The 20425-nt window shown below is 34.3% G+C and overlaps 2 protein-coding genes and 1 non-coding gene across 3 annotated transcripts; 2 read left to right on the forward strand and 1 right to left on the reverse strand.

The window, feature by feature from the left end:
• Positions 1–2755: 2755 nt before the first annotated feature.
• LOC122291379 (transcription factor MYB83) lies at positions 2756–6033 on the forward strand. The gene is made up of 2 exons (XM_043099070.1): positions 2756–3241; positions 4572–6033. The coding sequence occupies exons 1-2, from the start codon at positions 2952–2954 to the stop codon at positions 5245–5247; spliced, it is 966 nt and encodes a 321-aa protein (XP_042955004.1). The 5' UTR covers positions 2756–2951; the 3' UTR covers positions 5248–6033.
• Positions 6034–7950: 1917 nt separating this feature from the next.
• On the reverse strand, positions 7951–8032 carry TRNAS-GCU. The gene has a single exon. It is a non-coding gene; the product is annotated as a tRNA-Ser (tRNA).
• Positions 8033–10715: 2683 nt separating this feature from the next.
• On the forward strand, positions 10716–13113 carry LOC122292478. The gene is made up of 3 exons (XM_043100857.1): positions 10716–11531; positions 11939–12124; positions 12650–13113. The coding sequence occupies exons 1-3, from the start codon at positions 10968–10970 to the stop codon at positions 12935–12937; spliced, it is 1038 nt and encodes a 345-aa protein (XP_042956791.1). The 5' UTR covers positions 10716–10967; the 3' UTR covers positions 12938–13113.
• The last annotated feature ends 7312 nt before the right edge of the window (positions 13114–20425 follow it).

Consider the following 20425-nt stretch of genomic DNA (forward strand, 5'->3'; position numbering starts at 1 on the left):
AATAATCATCATTTTTACTTCATAAAATATTTTTTAAATTTGTTTTTAAATACATAATTACTAAACAGTAAGTAATTTTTTAATAGTAAAACTTATTACTTAAGTTATAAATCATAAATCCTAAAGTTACAAACCATATTTTTTACCATAATCTCAAACATACGTCAAATTTTAACATTTGTTGTTGTTGTTGTTTGACTAAGCTCCCTCAAATTCGTAAAATTGAACTGAAGCAACTCAAAAGATACAGAAATAAATCTGGTTTTTTTTTTAGTACAGAAAAAGTAGTAGCAGGCTTCATTTATGAGCTTCATATATAGGTTGCCAAGCTTGAGAAAGAAGTCATATATGAGGTTCAATGGTGCAAAAGCAGGTAAAATTAACAAGAGATGTACTAGATATTAATGCTTTAGATGCACGATCGATCATGAACAAGGATCTCGTGAAAACATATCTCATGTAAAATATCCCATGGATTCACTGGTTTGGCTTTGGTTGCACCTGCCCTTCCGGCCCCCATCTTTTCATTTACAGATTCACTCTCACATCGCTTTTTGTCAGAAAAAACTTTCAAGCCTTGATCACTTCTTCCACGATTTTTCTTTTTTTATTTTATTTTCTTGAGTACGTTTACTTTTTTAACCTCGTAGTTTGTCGAATCACAGGTAATGAAATGCAGCTCCCCTGGCCATGAACTTTGAGACTGATTCCCAAATTGGTAGTATATTTTATTGAATTGAATAATAATAGGAGTCATGATGATGAGTTGGTTTTTTCTTGTCTTCGTAACCAAGTAGCGTGTTGCTTGGAACAGCCTCTTTAGCATGTTATTGATATCTCCGAGGACAGCTAGCTAGCTGTATCAGATAGACATGAATTGAGGACGATGCTTTTGAAACATTTGAGTAGCTTGAGAGATTTCCACTACACTTTTATCCTAGAAAACTGCGGCGACTCGTGTCCTTATTGGTTCATAGAAGAAAAGATTTGAACAACTGAATTGCCGGCCTTCAAATTTTATTTACAGGATTTGACTAAGACTCCCTCGAAAAATCTGCTTTCGAGCTTGGACAATGACTGAGGGGGGTTTTGCGACACATATGACCATCCGAAGTTTGACAGATAACAAATTCTTTAGCATGCAGGGAGATCATGAGGATTAGGTAAAGATCAAAGGGTATTCTTCAAGAAGATTAGCAAGACACAGCACGTACAAGATAGGGAAATTAAATTGTAGGGTATATTACATTGTTGCTGCTGTAATGGGCAAAATGTTCTGAGTCTTCCAAAGTACTCATTAATTGAAAATAAATAATTCTAAACAACTGCATGCATGCCTTTGATTCATGCGATATTGAGCGCGCGGTAGTAGTACTCTGAATTAATGAGTTATTCAACTTGATGCATATCTAATGCTAATCGACTCGCCTGCAGGCTCCTCTTTCCCAGAAAACCTTTTCTTTTTGAATGGGCATCATGCAGCGATCACCGGAACATGATCAATTGTTCATTATAATCATGTTTACGATCCAGTAATTCTGCAAGTTAAAAGGGGCCGGGTTCTAGACCAAATATGAAAATTTTCATATTAATGTAGACCATATTCATCAGAAATCTGACATTTTTTACCTTTTTTTTTTCAACAAATCGTCCGCGAGAAAAAAAATAAAAAAACCAAGAAAAATGGGCCAATTAAGTTAAGATATTACGAAAGTTTAAAGATCTGATGGTAATGGAATAAATCGTGGTTTAATTTGTAGGTAGATGTCAAAAAACTTTAGAACTATTTCTAATCTAAAGCCATTTGTCTCAATGCTGACAGATGGCGGTCGACCTAAATGTATATGGATAAGTGCGTGAATCCTTTAATAACAAGTAATTCAGCAGATCAGATTCTTACCAGAGATTGAAGGAAAACTATAATTACATATGTGGACATCAGACCTACTAATTTCATGCCGCCACACAATTATATATCTACACTAATTAAATAATATAATGTCTTCTGCTAAATTTAGATGTTAACATCAGGCCTTGCACATGATTTAGAAACAAAAGAATATACATACAGAATATGCGCACTCATATCTAGCTCTCGTCTCTTGCTCAAATTTTCCAGATAAGTAATTTGGAGAGACCCAGAAGAGCTAGAAAGCGAGTTGCAACTTCTTAGGTGAAATTCTTGCAGGGATAGATCACGGGTTCACGCAATTTCCGCGCTTTGGTTGTTTGCAGCATTTAGGGGCATGCAAGAATTACTTTTTAAAAAAAAAAAAACAAATCAAAACCCATAAAAACGACGCACATATGTCAAATCTGCAACGTTTTATTCCGAAAAAAAGTGCAAATTTTTGCCGCAGCAAGGATTGTTCCTGAAGTACTTTTTGTACCTCTCTGATCTCGTCTTTTTTTATGCTCTAGGTTTATACTTCAAATTCACGTGTGGGTGAGAGAGAGAGAGAGAGAGAGAGAGAGAGAGAGAGAGAGAGAGAGAGATTATTATGTGAAGTGGAAGCAAAAATGTAGCTTTCTCATAGTCGACAAAGATGATGATTACCTTGTGAGTGAAGAAAAATGCATCGAAAAAGACAAGAAGAGTCAAAGACAAGAAGACCAACCATCTCTCACTCTCTCTTTCTCTCTCTCTGCTTTCTTTAATTTCTATCCCAAGGAGGTCCCCCTCCAATCCGTTTTCCACTCCACCTATCAACCAACAAACATAATCCTTCTCTCTTTTCCCTCTCTATCTCTCTCATACTTCATATGCATATTCTAAGCAAACCCCACAGCCATCACCATCATCATCACCATTACCACCCCATAAAGCCTTCTCTTTTGTTCGTACGAACATAATGTCCATATATATCCTTCTTCTCGGATCTCCATCAAACCACTAACAAGAAGAAGAAATATCACTTCGGGCGTTCAGCAAATCCCACCGAAAACGAGCAATGAGGAAGCCAGATCAGATGACAAAAGATAAAGTAAGCCATAACAATAACAAGAGCAAGCTAAGGAAGGGGTTGTGGTCACCAGAGGAGGACGAGAAGCTCATGCGGTACATGTTAACCAACGGACAAGGATGCTGGAGTGATATTGCTCGGAATGCCGGTCTCCAAAGGTGTGGGAAAAGTTGTCGCCTTCGTTGGATCAATTACTTGAGACCCGACCTCAAGCGCGGTGCATTCTCGCCCCGGGAGGAAGAGCTTATTGTCCATTTGCACTCAATTCTTGGCAACAGGTCCTCTCTCGATCCCTCTCTCACTCTCGCTCTCGCTATCACTTGATCAAAACCATATATATAGTACACGAACATTCCCATATTCGGGTGTTTTAGAAGTCCAGAAACAAGTTGAAAGTGGTCCTCGTGGCTCTTCTTCGCCTCATATGGCAATGATAACGCATATAACTAGCTAGCATTATTATTCCATTTTCTGTGAAAAACCTTGCGATGAAATTATAAATTTCAGCCAACTGGTCATTAGCGTAGTAATGGCTACAGACATATAGAAGATTCGACATTAAAATAGCATTCACGTATATAGTATACTTATAAATATATATATATATATATATATCTGCAGTATTTGCGTAATTCCCTCGAGAAACTGGCACGAGGTGAATCATTTCCTCTTCCGATGCAAGAATATAGGTAGCAGCTAGGCTAGCTAGCAGAGTTTAAGGAAGATACTTCTTGGATTTTAGCTCTCATTAAGGAGTGGGGATGAGGTTAGTATAGATTTTATATAGGTTCGTAATGCACTCGCCAATTAAGCAAATAAAATTACTATAAAAGGAAAAAAGAATAGCCGGTACTTCTACGTATACTCGGCTCAAATCTTGAAGTCATCTTGAATTTGACTTTATTTTCTGATCGAGAATCACTATTTAATTTATAGATAGCCAAATTAATTTCGATCCCACTACGGCTCTCTCTGATAACCGCATGTGTGTGTAATATTACATTGTGGATTCTCCTAGTTTTTTTTTTGCCCCTAGTCTTTGGGGGCTGAGTTCTTTTTCCAAAATTATATATATGCGCGCGCAGTACTCAATTTTGCATATTTATTGTGCACTATATTAATGTGATTAGTTGTCTCATTTTTTTAATATAAAATAATTATTTTGGCCAATCATATTAGTAGAGTGTAGAAAAAGTACACAAAATTGATTATATATAATTTTTTTTTTAAAATTAACCAGGCCCTCTAGCTATATATGCATGTATACCCTTAATGCTTTAAGCTACATTTAAGTAGTGATGTGATCTCAGATGATCGTGAATGGTAGTAAAAAAATAATTATAAAGTAATTATAAAATATTGAATAATAGTGAATAGTAATAAAAAATAATAAAAAGTAATGATAAAATATTGAATAACTCTACTACCCAAACACAGCCTTAAGCAATATCTAGTCCTAGAGGCATCTTTCCCGCATTGAAACCCATGCATCTTAAAGTACTAAGGCCATTCTCGCTTGCAGCCTAGCTAGCTATATATGTGCGCATGCAGTAGATTATTTTCTCTTTCTCAAGCATTTTCCTATTTTCCAAATAATATTATATTCAGGTGGTCTCAGATTGCGGCACGTCTTCCAGGAAGGACGGACAACGAGATTAAGAACTTTTGGAATTCGACATTGAAGAAAAGGTTGAGAAATAACAATATTTCCACACCCTCAACAAACGACAGCGACGCTTCAGAGCCTAGAGATGTCATATTCGGAGGTGTAATGGCAGCTCCCATGCATGAACATGACATCATGAATATGTGTATGGAAACATTTTCCTCATCATCATCATCCTCCATATGCATGAACACTTTGGTCACAAGCAGCCAGCAGTTTGATCCGTTTTCTATGATTGATAACCGCTATGACATGATTGGTGCAGCAGGGTTGTTCAACATGCAGCCTACAACCTTAGCAGAATTTGGTACTGGGAATGGACTATATGGATCGGATTATCATGGGATCTTGAAGCCTAATAGTATGGGGTTAGAAAGGGACCTTTCACTTCCTCCACTAGAGAGTAGATCAAGCATTGAAGAAAATAATGCTCATGAGGTAGATGAGAAAAGCATTAACAACCACTTCAATAATGGTTGCTTCAACATTACTGAGAGCTTTAAAATAGAAAACATGTGTGGGTTTGGAAATCATGGGCAAGGAGAAAACTTAAAGGTGGGGGAATGGGATTTTGAAGGTTTAATGCAAGACTTATCCTCCTTAATATCCTTTCCTTGATTTCCAAGTGGAATAAAAGCCCGACCCTGCCTTCCGCTACCTCTCCTCTCTCTCTCTCTCTCTCTCTCTCTCTCTCTCTCTCTCTCTCTCTCTCTCTCTCTCTCTACTAGTGATCTCTCAGCTTCCTCCCACACATAAAGCTACCCAAAGCCATACCCAAGTAAATTTTGGGGCAAATATTATTTCTCTCATAACCATCATTTCATACATGCATAAACCTCGTGGTCTTGCTGTATTCCTTTTGTTCCAATATGATCAATACCTGTTAATGTTTCTTTTAGCTTATGAGAAAAATGTATCCATCACCAAATGCTCCCATATAGGCATGGTCCCTGATACCTAATTAGCTAGCTAGCTAGGTCGGTCTGCAATAAGATTTGCAATATAGAGATTAGGATGAGGAGTTTCTATTTGTATGTATTAATTACATTTCCTTGTGAGGTATGCATACATTATCATGAGTACGTACTACTTGATTGGCGCGCGGGGACAGATCGATTGGTGCAATAATCATCGTCGACCCCAATGAAGAGAAATGTGAATAGACGAATAGCAGCAGCTACCAAGATTAATAATAAGGAAATAAAGAGTATACGTACTAGCTAGTCGGCAAATTGTAGTTTAATGTACAAAAGAAATAATTTGGATCGGAGGTACGTAGATGTAATTGCTATGAATTAGTGCATATATGGGAGAAAAAAAAAAGTATATATGTGTAACACCAATCATGCATGTAAGCTTCCGTCAATAAGAAATGACATTGAAGGTTATCTTCATGTTTTTTAATTTGTATGCATATACATTCATTTGTGATTCGTGCATGTGTTTTTGTAAACTTGCAAATAAAAATTAGCTTACTTTTGTTCCTCTAATCCCGCAAGCACAAACACCTACAATTAATGCACGTATGTATGTACGTAAGCATCACATCATTAATCTATCAGATAATTATTTTCGAGCAATGCTACATAACCTTCCAACATCTACACATGACCATGACTTCTTTTTAAAATTTTTAATATCTTATTTAATTTTTTTTTGAGTTTATTCTTTTTAAATTAATTCAATTTTTCTATTCATTATTCATATATTAAATATTTGATGAAAGAAAAAAATAATAAAAATTAAAAAAAGTGTGGTGTGTGGAGGTTATGTGAATAGTAGGAGGTTGTATAAATTTTTTGATTATTTTCACCCAAATATGGCGCGCATGCATTCATTTGGTGAAAAAAATTGAAGTACGTCTCATTTTTGCATGAAGGAAGGGTAAATTAAACCGCAGATCGATCATGCATACTAGTGATATGTTGATTGAAGACCCAGCTAGCCAGCCGTCATTAAAATCATTAACCAAGCTTGAACCAACATGTGACTCATGCGACCAATTAACTAGCTGTTGAGAAATTATATATCTTAGATATTATATATATCATGATATACTCCATGCATGGGAACGAATTCAAGTGGAGGTGGAAGCTAATTACACGTGAAAGCATTTAAATCTGATCGGTACTGTTGAATCTTCTTATAGTAGATATAGTATACGTATCCATATATATATATATATATATATATATATATTACGAGCTGGATTGAGGACTCCAATAATATCCTTGGCCATGTGACGTAGGATAGAATAACGATTATTTTACAGGCTAATTTTAACAGATAATTTACATAGAAAAATACAAGAGAATCACCTAAAAATACAAATAAACACCTCTTATGTTCAATTCAAAATTATCAAATTTAAGAATGTCAAAAATCAACCAACAAGCTAGACTATATAACTGAAAATCGTTCTTATCAGAATTTTATCAAAAATAACAAAATCTCATTAATCATGGCGCCAAAATTAAATACGTAATAAAAGAAATAATCTGTCAAAAATCTAACCTAAGTCGGGTTCAGAATAATTTTATAAACGATAAATGAAATATTATTGTAAAAGAAAAAAAAATTAAAAATGGAGATTCGGAAGGGAAAACAATGAATTTTGCCTTTGAAAAATATGCACATCAAGCATAGCTCGGTGACCACAATATGTGCGCCAAACTGTTTTTTCCAAATTGAGGCCATATATGCAGTTCTGATATCCGTAACTAAAATATAATCAAAATATTAAAATACACTCAAAATTATCTCAATTAGAAAAAGATTATGATTATTTGTCATTTTTATGTTGATATGTCAATTCAAGACATCTCATATGCTGCCAAGAGCATGTGGCTCAGATGGCATAAGACCCAACCTCCATAAGAGAGGTCTTGGGTTCGATCCCTCTCCCCAATCTCCAATATCAAAAAAAAAAAAAAAAGACATCTCATATGCTACGAGACAATTTAGTATTATTTGACTTGGATTCTCTTACATCACCATGTGCTTAATTCATGACCTTCATGAATATTCCACAGATAATATATAACTAGAGCTAGGAGAAGTATCGTGTCGACGTGTACTGATCCCCCGCTAGCATTCAGTCTTACTAGTACGTACTGTATGTTTAGATTAATTAGCGTCAACGTTTTGGTTTTTGGGCTAATTACAATTTTATCCAAAAAAAACTGCATAATCTTTAGATCCGGTTGCTTACAAGTTATATTATAGAAAAAGTCTACTTACAACCGTCCTGGGTAACCCCGCGTAACCGGATCCTACATGGCACGTTTTAAACTTTTCTCAGTTCCAAAACATAAAAAAGAACGTCGCCTGAGAGATTCGAACTCTCGCGGGGAAACCCCATGTACTTAGCAGGCACACGCCTTAACCACTCGGCCAAAGCGACGCTGTGCTCTCTACATTTATATCAATCCATTTTATTTTCAAATACCCGAACCTAGTTCTAACAAATCAATTCTTTTTCATAAACTACGAATATATAATAAGAAATTCTATTTGCATGCTTTTATTAAATAGAAAAAAATATCATTTTAAAAAAAATATTTTTATACTTTTAAAAATAAAATTATTTAGATTTATATTACAGTCTTTAAATGTAGACTGTAAGTAGCATTGCTCATATATAATTATCCAAATCAATCTGCAAAATTAATTTACCAATTATTTAAATATTTGTTGAATTCTATTATCAATAGCGCTTTCTTTCTTTTTATTCCTTATATTTATAATAGCAATGATTACAATGGACTTTCTCAATAAATTATGTCTATATTACACTAACATCTTTAATTGTGGGGCTATAATAATTACCATAACCTTTTTTTTTTGAAAAAAAACTCTTAAGTCCTTGAAACATGATATATATCCATTAATAAATATTTTAAGTTTATCTAATTGCTATTATTTGAAGGTATTTACATTATATATTATTTATTTGACATAATTTAATTTATAAAATTTTAATTTTAAAATTTATCTTTTAAATTAAAATATGTTACATAAATAATGTGTGGTATAAAAAAGAATTATTTTTTAAGAAAAATCTACTTATAAGCAATTCTGTGTACCAATATGAATATTTATTTAATACGATTGGTCACAAAATAAATTTTATTAAAAATAATATTAATTTAAATTTTAAATATAAAAAAATCAACTATACAGATATTGATGTAATAGTCGTTTATTTTGAACTCCGTTAATCTCTTTTTCGCACCAATTAGTGGGGGCCAGCTGGATTATTGTGCTAATAATTAAGGACGACGGTAATTATAAGTCAAATATATATATATTCCTGATTTGACAGCTTGTAAACGAGTATTCCACTCGGTCCCATAAATTACTCTCTACTTTTCATTTCACTTTTTACTTTTTAATTGCTTTTCCTTCTTTATAATAATTATATATATATGATGCCCCATGTATTCCTTTAATTTATATATCCACAAACTTTCCCCTTTAATTTGTCGTATAATTAACTGTTGATCAATCCAATGAGGTTACAAATAAACCAAAACGGTATTACTGGCCGTCTTCCTTTAGTGTACAGTGTTTGGTCTCAATGCAAGGACTCGTGTGCGTGTGTATGTGTAAGCTGATTCAGTGAATGATCAGTATTGCTGCTGTACTACTACTTGGGAGCGGGAAAAGCTAGGAAATTACGAATTTGGTGATGATGCTAGCTAGCTAGCAAAGTAGCCAGTGATCGACAAGTGCAATTCATAATGTCTCTTGGCATAAAAGCGAAAGCCATATATATATATATATATACACACGCACTACTATATATTTGATTATTTTTCAATGGTCAGATTAATTATTATTACCTTTAATCATGAGGAAGTGTATGGTCACCCTTGTATTTCAATCCACCTGTACTTCTCTTCAAAAGCACGCTATAAGTGTTTTAATATTGAATTTCATTCTCTTTATAAATTATAAACTAAAACCAAATTGCACAATGTAACCGATCATGAATACAGCCAGCCTAGCTAACAAAGGCCCACATCAAGCTGTATTTTAAGCATATTATTAATTAATTTGGCGCATTAATGGCATCAAATGCCACAAAAAAACCCCATCAATTAGCTAGCTAGCATGTACAAAATAACCATTTAAATGAAATCCACTCCCGTAAAGACATGAATTTGGTGCATTAATTCCCAGCTTGAGGGAATTTCGATTAATAATCACTGCGCGCGGGATCAGACCGATCCATTGATCGAGAGAATATTAATTAAGAAGGGTGCATGTATCAGCATAACCACGCACTAGCACATGACTTGTCCTAGCTAGCAGTTTCGAAATTATTAATGTACCTTTTTGGTTTAAATATGAGGTCCCAACTTTTAGAATTGAGTAATAATATATAACACACGATATTTGTATTTTATTATATATGATGTAATATATTTATTATTATTTAATAATAAAAAAATATATAATAAATTATCATTTAAGAGTAATAAATATATCACATTTTATTAATGGGATGATAATATAGGGTATATATAAAATTTTCCTTTGGGATTATGAAAAGAAATCAAAAGATCGATCAGTTAGGGATCAAAGGAATATTTTATAAAAGCGTGCTTACTTTGCTATCATTCCTCAGATGTTAAAAGACAGACAATTCGGTGTAAAGTATATGGTAGCCTCTGATCTAGGCTGAGGTCAGGCCAGGAAGATCAAGCCAGTACTCCCGTAATTTTCGGCTAATTAATCTGCTAAGTTACGATTCATCCATTAATCTAATATTATATTACTCTTACATTATTACATGTCCCGCGCATGCAAATTTTGATTACCCCCTATCTTTTACATATTACAGAAAAATAGATTTTTACAAATAATTTATAGTAACGAAAAAATTATTAACAATTAATTTATTATTAATAGTCTTTTTATTACTATAAATTAAACCTAAAAACTCACTTTTCTTGTAGGGTTAATGGATACATCATATCGGTTCATCGTTTGGGAAACCTTCTAACACGATCAATTAAATATTGGTCATATTTAAACCGGTTTGAACAAACTCCAGCCCCACACATGGTCTGATGGTATGGTCTGATCCCTTACAAAGACTCTAATTTTCTGTAATTCAGTCTTATAAATTACGCAGAAGCAAGAGCTAATGCCGCCTAAAGGCCCACCGATGTCTCAGAGCCAAGCCAACCTTCCCCCTCTGGATCAGAAAAAGCAACCTCTTCATCCACTTTAAAACCCCTACCAAACTCCTTTCCTACATCAGAGAAATCATCTCTTTCTCTCACTCACACAACCCTCTCACTCTCTCACTCTCTTCACTCGCTCACTCAATGTTGAATCACAGAATGGATGGTGTGGAGGATCAAGAAGCACTATTTCATACCTACCCTTGTGCATACTACGTCCAAAGTCCTTCCACTGTCTCTCACGCCAACAGTGCTGATGTTCGAAACAGCAACGAATCCACGTTCCACTCTCCAGTCCGCTCTGAAACCTTCCTCGCCAACACAGCGAACCCCAACCACGAAGCCTCACGCTTCACTCTCTCCCGCTACTCTTCCTCTCGTGGATCGAACAACTCCTTTCTGCATGAAAAGAAGGTTGCTTATGATGCTCGAAGCCAGGGGACAGGTACCGAGAATGGTGAGAACCGTTTGATCATTGTTGATGGTGGAGTACGTGGCGACGATGACGAGGAAGAGGACGAGGAAGGTGAGAAAGAATACTATCAAAGAAGAAGAGGGCCTTGGAGAAGGTTCTGTACTTATCGAAATTCTGATCCGTGTGTGTGGATTTGTTTGCAAATAAGTTGGAGGGCAATGGTCAGCTTGGGAGTTGCGCTGCTAGTCTTTTACCTTGCAACAAAGCCTCAACCACCCGAGCTCTCTGTTAAGGTACGTATGAATCTCTCTCTCTCTCTCTCTCTCCGAGCAGGCCCAAAGTTGCACCCTACTCGATCGGTCGTTTTCTCCTTTCTTTTTGTTTTTGGGATGAAACTAATCCACTAAGCACTCTATTTCGGCTCCAATTGGGCCTAAATGCTATCTTTTAAATAGAAAGGCCCATAATCCAAGACCCATGATCCTTTAAATATCAACATGGCCATTTCAAGAAAAAGAGCATTAATCCAAGACCCACGATAGGATGCAGCATGCAGATGTCCAAGGATCTAGAACCCAAATTATTACGTACTTAGCCTAAGGTATAAGACGCTAGCTATACTAATTAAGCTACAATTTATGTCCGATTCTACTTAAATTACCGTAAAAATTAAAAGGAAAAAGGAAACTGCATGTTGCAGATAACGGGCGTTGGGCAATTTGTACTGGGGGAAGGAGTGGATGCCTCGGGTGTTGTAACAAAGATCCTCACCTGCAATTGTTCGTTGGACTTGGTGACGGAGAACAAGTCCAAGCTCTTCGGCCTTCACATTCAACCTCCAGTAATCGATATGTTATTTGGTCGCCTCCCTTTCGCCATGTCATATGTAAGTATTGCAACATTAATAGTACTACTAGTACTGGTCTAGTGTACGTTGATCATCATGAATGGATTTTACATAGATCTCTGCATTCGACGCCAAGTAAAAGCTGTATTTTCTTTAATTTCATTCTAGGCCGGGAACACATATATCTATTTTTGAATGAACATATATACATGGAAGTTGCGTCAACTTGGTCACTTTAATATATATATGTGTGTGTGTGTGTGTAGGGTGTACTGCTTGACCATGATCAAGGGCCAAGGCGGCCATGAGTACTCATGGTTTATGCATGCATCCTTTTGGCCTGTAAATTATATATAGCTGAGTAAATGCAGAGTTCTAAATTGTAATATATAGGCCGGCATGCATTTTCCTCATTGATATTAGTCGTTTGCATTATTTGTGATTAGTGCAATATCATTATATATTGTTTTTTTTTTTGTTATATATATATATATATAAAAGAAGCTGATATATATCTATTAATCATATATGTAATGTGATGTGGTTAGTTGTTAAATAATGTAGGGTCCAAATCTATATGCTGAGAGTGGCACAACAGTGCACCACTTATCTGTGGGGACAAAGAAGAAGCCGTTGTATGGAGCGGGAAGAAGTATGGAGGACATGCTCGAGTCTGGAAAGGGACTGCCACTTGTTATTCAAATGAGGTTGAGTTCAAATTTCCGAGTAGTGTGGAAGCTTGTGACGCCTAAATTTCATCATCAAGTTGAATGTCTGTTAGTCCTTAGAAGCGCATATGATAAGAAACATCGCACCCAAGCATTTAATAGCACCTGCTCAGTTACTTCTTAATTAATTAGAACCAAAACAAATTAAATGGAAAGCTGCATGAATATATGAAGTATACATGATGATGAATTAAGTAGTGTACTTCATGTTTAATTATTTGCTGCATATATATATATATATATATGCCAATGTTTGGCAAATACAAGTATAGATGATCATGATATATAAACTTTCAAACATACAGAAAGATATTAGAATATATATATATATATGTGTGTGTGTGTGTGTGTGTGTGGTTGGTAACAATTGATCATCATTGTGCAAGATCTCAATCGATCGATATTATTACGTATGAATGATCGATGAAGACAAATATATATATACATATATATATATATATATATAATATATTAATATATATCGTGTTTGATTGCCTGGCCTATGAAATTGAATGTATCCAAAATGTAGTGATTATTAATTAGGCTTGAAGGAATATATGATTCTTATATTTATTTGCTTGAATAATATTGGAGGAGAGGCCACCACCGAAATTATTAATTGGCTACTTAATTAAACAGGCATATATTTCTTGTCCTTTTTTCACATGATGAACAATATTAATTCATGTATAGAGATGATCATCATCTATATATCGGCCATCATCATGCGTGTCGCAATTAATTAATTGATTAATCGATTAGAATCATCAAATTAATTAATTACAGGCCGACGGCCATCTAAATTAATCACCAAACGGCAAACATAACATAAATTAATATTGGCGTGGCGCAAGTACTCCTGCAATATCCCACCGATTACGATCGATCGAGGGCTTACTAGCTAGCTAGCTGGATTACAAATCATGTATGGGTCACCCGCGCGAATATTGAATCCATATTAAACATCAACACTGCATGATGATGAATACGAGCTAGCTAGCGCGCATGGAGCATATTCTGTATTTTGTGCCAAAACTAAAATATAATATAAATATATATAATATATTTAGCACCCTAGCTCAGTTTATATATATATATATATACTAGTAGAACTAAAACGTCCAAGGGACGTTTGCCTAGTGGAGGCAAAATATAAATGTAAAAATTTTCTATGAAAGTAAATAATAATAATCAGTAACACGTTCAGCAATCAGCAACACCGCTATGCACCACTCAACAGCAGGTAAGAGAGGGGTGAAATGCCTTAAAATAAAGAATAGAAGAAATAAGTACATCTCATTCAGTATACTGAAGCAACTGAGGTTATTCATGTGAATCAACCTGTTTAGAAGGAGAGCAGTAGCACTGTCATGATTGTTGATATCTTGATCCCGTGGAATTTTTTCAAATAACAAGCAAAGATTTTACAAGTGAACTGTAACTAACAAAATTTGTAAAATGAGAAGCTTCAGTTGGGATTTAGAGAACATTCATGGATGAGATGAATGAAATTATTAGATCTAAAATACCATCTCTTAAATACAATTAGTATTTCAGATTCATATTACGGTTTTGTAAGAAATTGTGCATTATTAAAAGAGAAATAAAATGGAACACATAGAAGATCTAACAGAAGATAGAAACACAAATATAAATATTTGTGAAGTATTATTTTATTATCACAAAGCAAAATTACAGAAATTTGAGACTCTTTGCCTCAATCTTTAAACGCTCATGGTTTTCAAAAATCTGCATGTCTTTCCTATCTAAAAGAGTAGCCACTCGAAAAGAAAAGTTAAGCAAAGATTTTAAATCTATGTTCTCTCGCTTTAGTGCTTCTATCTTCATGTTGGACTTCATAAGAAGCCGCTGAAGGATAAAAATATTCTCGTGGAGTTTGTCAACCCCACCAGTCCTAGATTGTAGTCGCTGAGAATATGCGACAAGGGTTGATGAGTATCGGGTATCGAGACTCACAAGCTCGTAGATAATTTCATTATCTGACTTATTAGTCAGATCATTATTGGATTGCATTATAGCACCTACGGAAGAAGTAGAAACAACTGGTGAACGAAGTGCAGAATACCTCATATATTGGTAATGAGAAGATTGCTGAGCCATTGCAAAGTGAGAAAGCAGAAAGAGATTACAGAGTAAGAATGCAAACTAAATTTAGAAAAGTGAAGAAAATGAGATGCGAAAAAAGATGAGCTGAATAATTCTTTTATAGAGAAAATTATGACAAAGTATCACTCTATTGCTTCATAACATCTTTCGTGAAACATCTCTCTACAAGAGACAAAAGATGTAGCATCATAGCTGCGGCACCTGACAGATACAGAAGAGCGATGTAGTATCATAGCTACGACGCCTGACAGCTACAGAAGACCTGTAAAAATCTTACGGATCAGAATTGTCTGGTCTAAAACAGAGGGTCACCGTTTTTGTTGAAAAGAAGAGAGAGAGAGAGACATAGAGAGAGAGAGACAGAGAGAGAGGGTAACGGCTTAATTTTGATGAATTCTTTACTGAGTATATTATTTAGAAGAACACTTAAAGTATATCATTTATGTTTTTCTAAAGCAATCGAGAGTTTACCATTGAAACCGAAGATATTAGACATGGGTATAGCTGAAAAAATCCCGGGAGGTCGAATCCGTACTGTTTTCCATCAGAAAACCATCCAAACAGAGCAAAAAAGAGAAAACCAACGAAGACAACGGCTCTTCATACAGAGCTTTATCAACAAAAAGGAAAACCCACATGCAAATTCTATGAGATATGACAAAAAAAAGTAGAGAAAATAAGTGAGATGAAAGAGAAGGTGAGGAGCGAAATGATAGGAGTCAGGGTGGGTTAATGGAGAACAGTTTTATTTTATGAGAGGAATGTGGGAGGTTTGTGTACGTGATAATACACACAAGGGAAACCCACATGCAATGTATTTGTGATGGAAAATAAAAAAATGAGTAGTGGGGGCAATTATTGAATTATTTCAATCTCCAACCAGCACGTTTTCTAATCGAGTGGGGTCCACTCAATTATTTGAATCCCAAACACAAAGTCCAAATGCTATACTCTGAATTATATTTTATTGACCGAAAACGTGTTTAATTAAATCTAAGTTTTAATTTATATATAAGGCAATGATGTACCTAACACGTCGCACCTTTTGATTTATATTCCCTTTAATATAAATTGCTAATATATAAAATAGTTTATGGTGGAGTGCATACCTTGATGTAATTACTAATTAATTAATGATGTATCCTGCATGATGTTAGCTAATAATTCCATTAAAAAAATAAATTAATAATTTAAAATAATGAAGTTGAGATTATTTTATTGAATAAAAAGAAAAAAATCGGACACAAAAAACTGTTAATTTATTAAAAGGGCAATATATATTTATATATTATATTGGCTAAGTTAGGTGTACTCATGATTTGCTTTGAATTATTGCAATGGGCCTCTCAAGTCTCAGGAGTCAAGAACCAAATGACGTGCGAAATTGTTGGCCAAGTTGACGCAAAAAAATGGTTTTATTGGTCTCGATCACCGTGATGCTACTGTCACTGTAGCCATTGCTTAGACTGATCGACAAATCCAAGGGAGGGCCAGGGGGCGGCGGGAGTGGGGATGATTAAGAGATTAGAGTCAGTGTAATCCCTGCATTTGTTCACGTATTTTTTTAAAAAACAGTATCCCCATGAATATATAATTAATTGAGACAAAGACTAATTAGTCGTTCATAATAAAATAATACAATATTTAACTCTAAATGTTTAATGGGTGGATGCATGGTAGGAGCACTGACAAAGTGGAGGAGACCTCAAGTCAATATACACGTGGAAAGCTTATATAATTGGAGCTAGTAATAATGTATTCCTCAAAAAAAATATATATATATATATATATATATATATATATGGTCCTTAGCGGCTGATTAAGAACTTGAGGATCTGAGGTGACGTCGGCATCGTAGGGAAATTTCCTCAAAAAATATTTTAAGCATATAATTTTTTAATATAATTTTTATTTTAAAATTTGAAAAATTTATATTATTTTTTTTTTGTTTTGTTTGAAAGTTTAAAAAAATTATAATGATTAAGTAATAAATAGGTAAAAATTTAAAATTTAAAATTAAATAGTACTTTTATATATGTGAACGATCCTTACAAATGAAATTATTATATCCTAAAAACCTTTTGATTGGGAAACCTTGAGATTAGTGTTAACGTTTAAAATTAATCATCACTGACCATTTCTTTAAGCTGAAACAGCATGCATGGCTACTCCCACCAAAATTTCCAGTCTTATTTGAGAGAATAAAATATAATTTACATCCTCTAAAAAATGACAAAAAAAAAAAAATTAGGAGAACCTAACTAACTATATATAAATATATATATATATATATGCAATTGACAACTGATGTTACATCGACCATTGGAGCATTAAAGACATGATGATAAATGAGAAATCATACAAAATTATATTATATTATTATAATTAAATATATCTGATGCAAGTTGGGGAATGATAATCCAATTATAACATATATTAATGTGCAATACTGTACACATCTAATCTTCCCCAGCTGTCCAATTAGATTTTCTGATTCCGTATGGCGTAGGCAAACTTAACGAAATTGAATTCATACCTCACAAGCAATCTAGACAGAGAGAGAGTAGGTGAGTGGTTGCTTTCATTGGAGAAGCATTATTGTCAAACTTTGGGCAAATTGCTTTTATAGTTTTTGCTTTGAAACATGAAAGAAATGTAAGATAAGGAAAAAGACCCCACAACCCTTGCAACCGACCCTACCCACTTCCTATATTATACTCCATAATATATTATCACGGGATAAATAGAAAGCACAATAGATTGTAAGTGTCCCCACACTACAATGATATATTCGTATATTAGTAAGAAATAGTAATTTTTAGCGATAAGAACGCATGACTTATTTCTAAAAATTAGTTTGTCCCACATGTCTGCAAAAAGCTTGAAAAACAATAAACGACAAAGCAAATGATCCAACGAAAAGTGTCTTAAAAGTCAAAATAGAAAGAAGAAAGTTACATTTATAATTTTGGATAAGCACAAGATTCCCCATATGTATATCATGATGCGACTGACATTGAAAAACTGCACTGAAATGGGAAATTGCATGCATATTGCACGAGAGGAACACAAACTTCCATCATATGAGCAGGTCAGTGATCCTCGGATTCCGCTCTTGAGCACGTCTTGAGAAAACAACAATGATTGTGAGATGTAGAAAACAACGTTAGATTGGTAAAGGTGTTTGTGGAAACTTTTAATTAGTGCAAGAAAAAAAATATTTTAATCTATATATGGTAACATTCGGAAATAATTAACATATATATGATCTCCCATTTACTAAAACATTTGTATTTTTCTTTAAAAGTCATCACCACTCATGTCTAAAATAAATACAAACATCCTAAAAGTATCATAAATCAAAGGAGAAAAAAAGAGAGATGCTTTTAATTTATGGAGGCCCCAAATAACTGGGCCCATGTGCTTGTACAGATAATTCATGTATCACCGTCTCATAGCAACGACTTTGATGGAGGTTTTCATATGGTGACGAATGACTAATCAAAACAGTCCAAATCCAGTCTCGCTGCGACTTGCCACATCAATCAACCAATTTATTCAACCTTCCTCTTTTTAATTTTACCAAATCTATATTTGTAGTAAGTATGGTTATTTACTTTTTTACCTTGTCCTCTTAAATATGTAAATGATCTTTTCATTATTCAACACTAATATTTACACTAATATTTACACTAATATTTACAAGATGATTTTGACAATTAATCATGATTATCTTGATTTTATCATTATAAACAATTTCATTGTTTGTATGATCTTGTCCGTTCATACCATTAATTAATGGATAGGTGAAACCTAATTAGTGATCTCATTTTACTAAATTTGTTCATATATACTGGTTTAAACCCGGCCGGCCCTAAAAGTAGCCACCGAAGAACATCTTATTTGCCATCTCAGTTCCAGATGTAGCACTACTCTTCAGAGTTTTCCAAAAACAAAAAACTACCTTCCCTCTGACACATTTTCACTAAAAGGACCAAAACACAAAGGGCTAAAAACATAAAAGTGTGAGCAGATAAAAGAAAAGCTGAGTGATTAAAACGGAAAATGTTAAAAGCAGAGGGACAAAATTGAAAACAAAATGATAAAAAATTCAATCGCTAAGCAGATATCCACTTTTAAATTTTTAATATAGAATAGATGCATCTTATTTTTTTCCTCAACTTGGTGCAAAAACCAAGTATAAAAGAAGAAAATTACGATGAGATCTACAAGAATCATTGCTAACACAAGAAAAATAATTGCTGAACTCTAAAAACTACAAATGATAAGTCAAGAACAAGAAACAGGATCTCTCAATTATTTTAGAAAGAATAAAAAGAAAAAAATCGGGCACAAAAATCTGTTAATTTATTAAAAGGGCAATATATATTTATATATTATATTGGCTAAGTCAGGTGTACTCATGATTTGCTTTAAATTATTGCAATGGGCATCTCAAGCCTCAGGAGTCAAGAACCAAACGGAGTGCGGAATTGTTGGCCAAGTTGACGCAAAAAAATGGTTTTATTGGTCTCGATCACCGTGATGCTGCTGTCACTGCAGCCATTGCCTAGACTGATCGACGAATCCATTAGGTGCTTCATCACCATAATTTTGCCACCAACTGATCTGAAAAATAAAAATTACAAGAAGAAAAAAATAAAAGAAGCACGGGCGCTTATTAAGTTACCTGGCTTGAAGAAAACAGAGAGCCCAAAATCAATGGCTTTGAGAGAGAAATCATCATCCTTGTTAACCAACAAAAAGTTATCAGACTTTAGATCTCTATGCATAACACCAAGCGAGTGACAAGCTTCAACGACACCTACAATGATCTTTGTCAATTCAGCAGCCTTCCTCTTAGTGTAATGTCCCCTCTAGATGATCCGGTCAAACAACTCACCGCCGCCACAAAGCTCCATCACAATATGCACATACAAGGAATCTTCATAAGCACCCTTGATGGTCTCTCTCTAAGCTCTGTGGAGGCTATATACGGTGAAGAAGATGAACTGATAGAATTAATCTAGACCATTAAAATGGCAGGAATCTGTAAAACTTTAGGATGGAAACCCAACGAAGATCAGGTTAGCTTAACATCAATGGGTGAGGAGTTGAAAAGCAAAAAGACATGGAGTTAAAATTATCACGATCTTCAAGCCAATCGGAGTAATATTTTCCTTCTTCTACAAATAAAAATCACAGATCATCAAATCCATTCACAAAATACATAAATTCAAAAATGGAGAGAGAGAGAGAGAGAGAGAGAGAGAGAGAGAGAGAGAGAGAGAGAGAGAGAGAGAGGTTCAGCAAGATGGAGAGGGGAGACAAAGAGAGAAGAGAGAAGAGAGAGATGAATGAAAAAATATCACTGACACAACATCACTAAAAACCAAAACATCCTTATATAAACGGACACAAAGGAAGAAAACAAAATATTAAAAAAGTAACTATGCAATAAATACAGAAGAAAAAAATGGAATGT

This window comes from Carya illinoinensis, chromosome 13, assembly GCF_018687715.1.
Source record: "Carya illinoinensis cultivar Pawnee chromosome 13, C.illinoinensisPawnee_v1, whole genome shotgun sequence".
Lineage (NCBI taxonomy): Eukaryota > Viridiplantae > Streptophyta > Magnoliopsida > Fagales > Juglandaceae > Carya > Carya illinoinensis.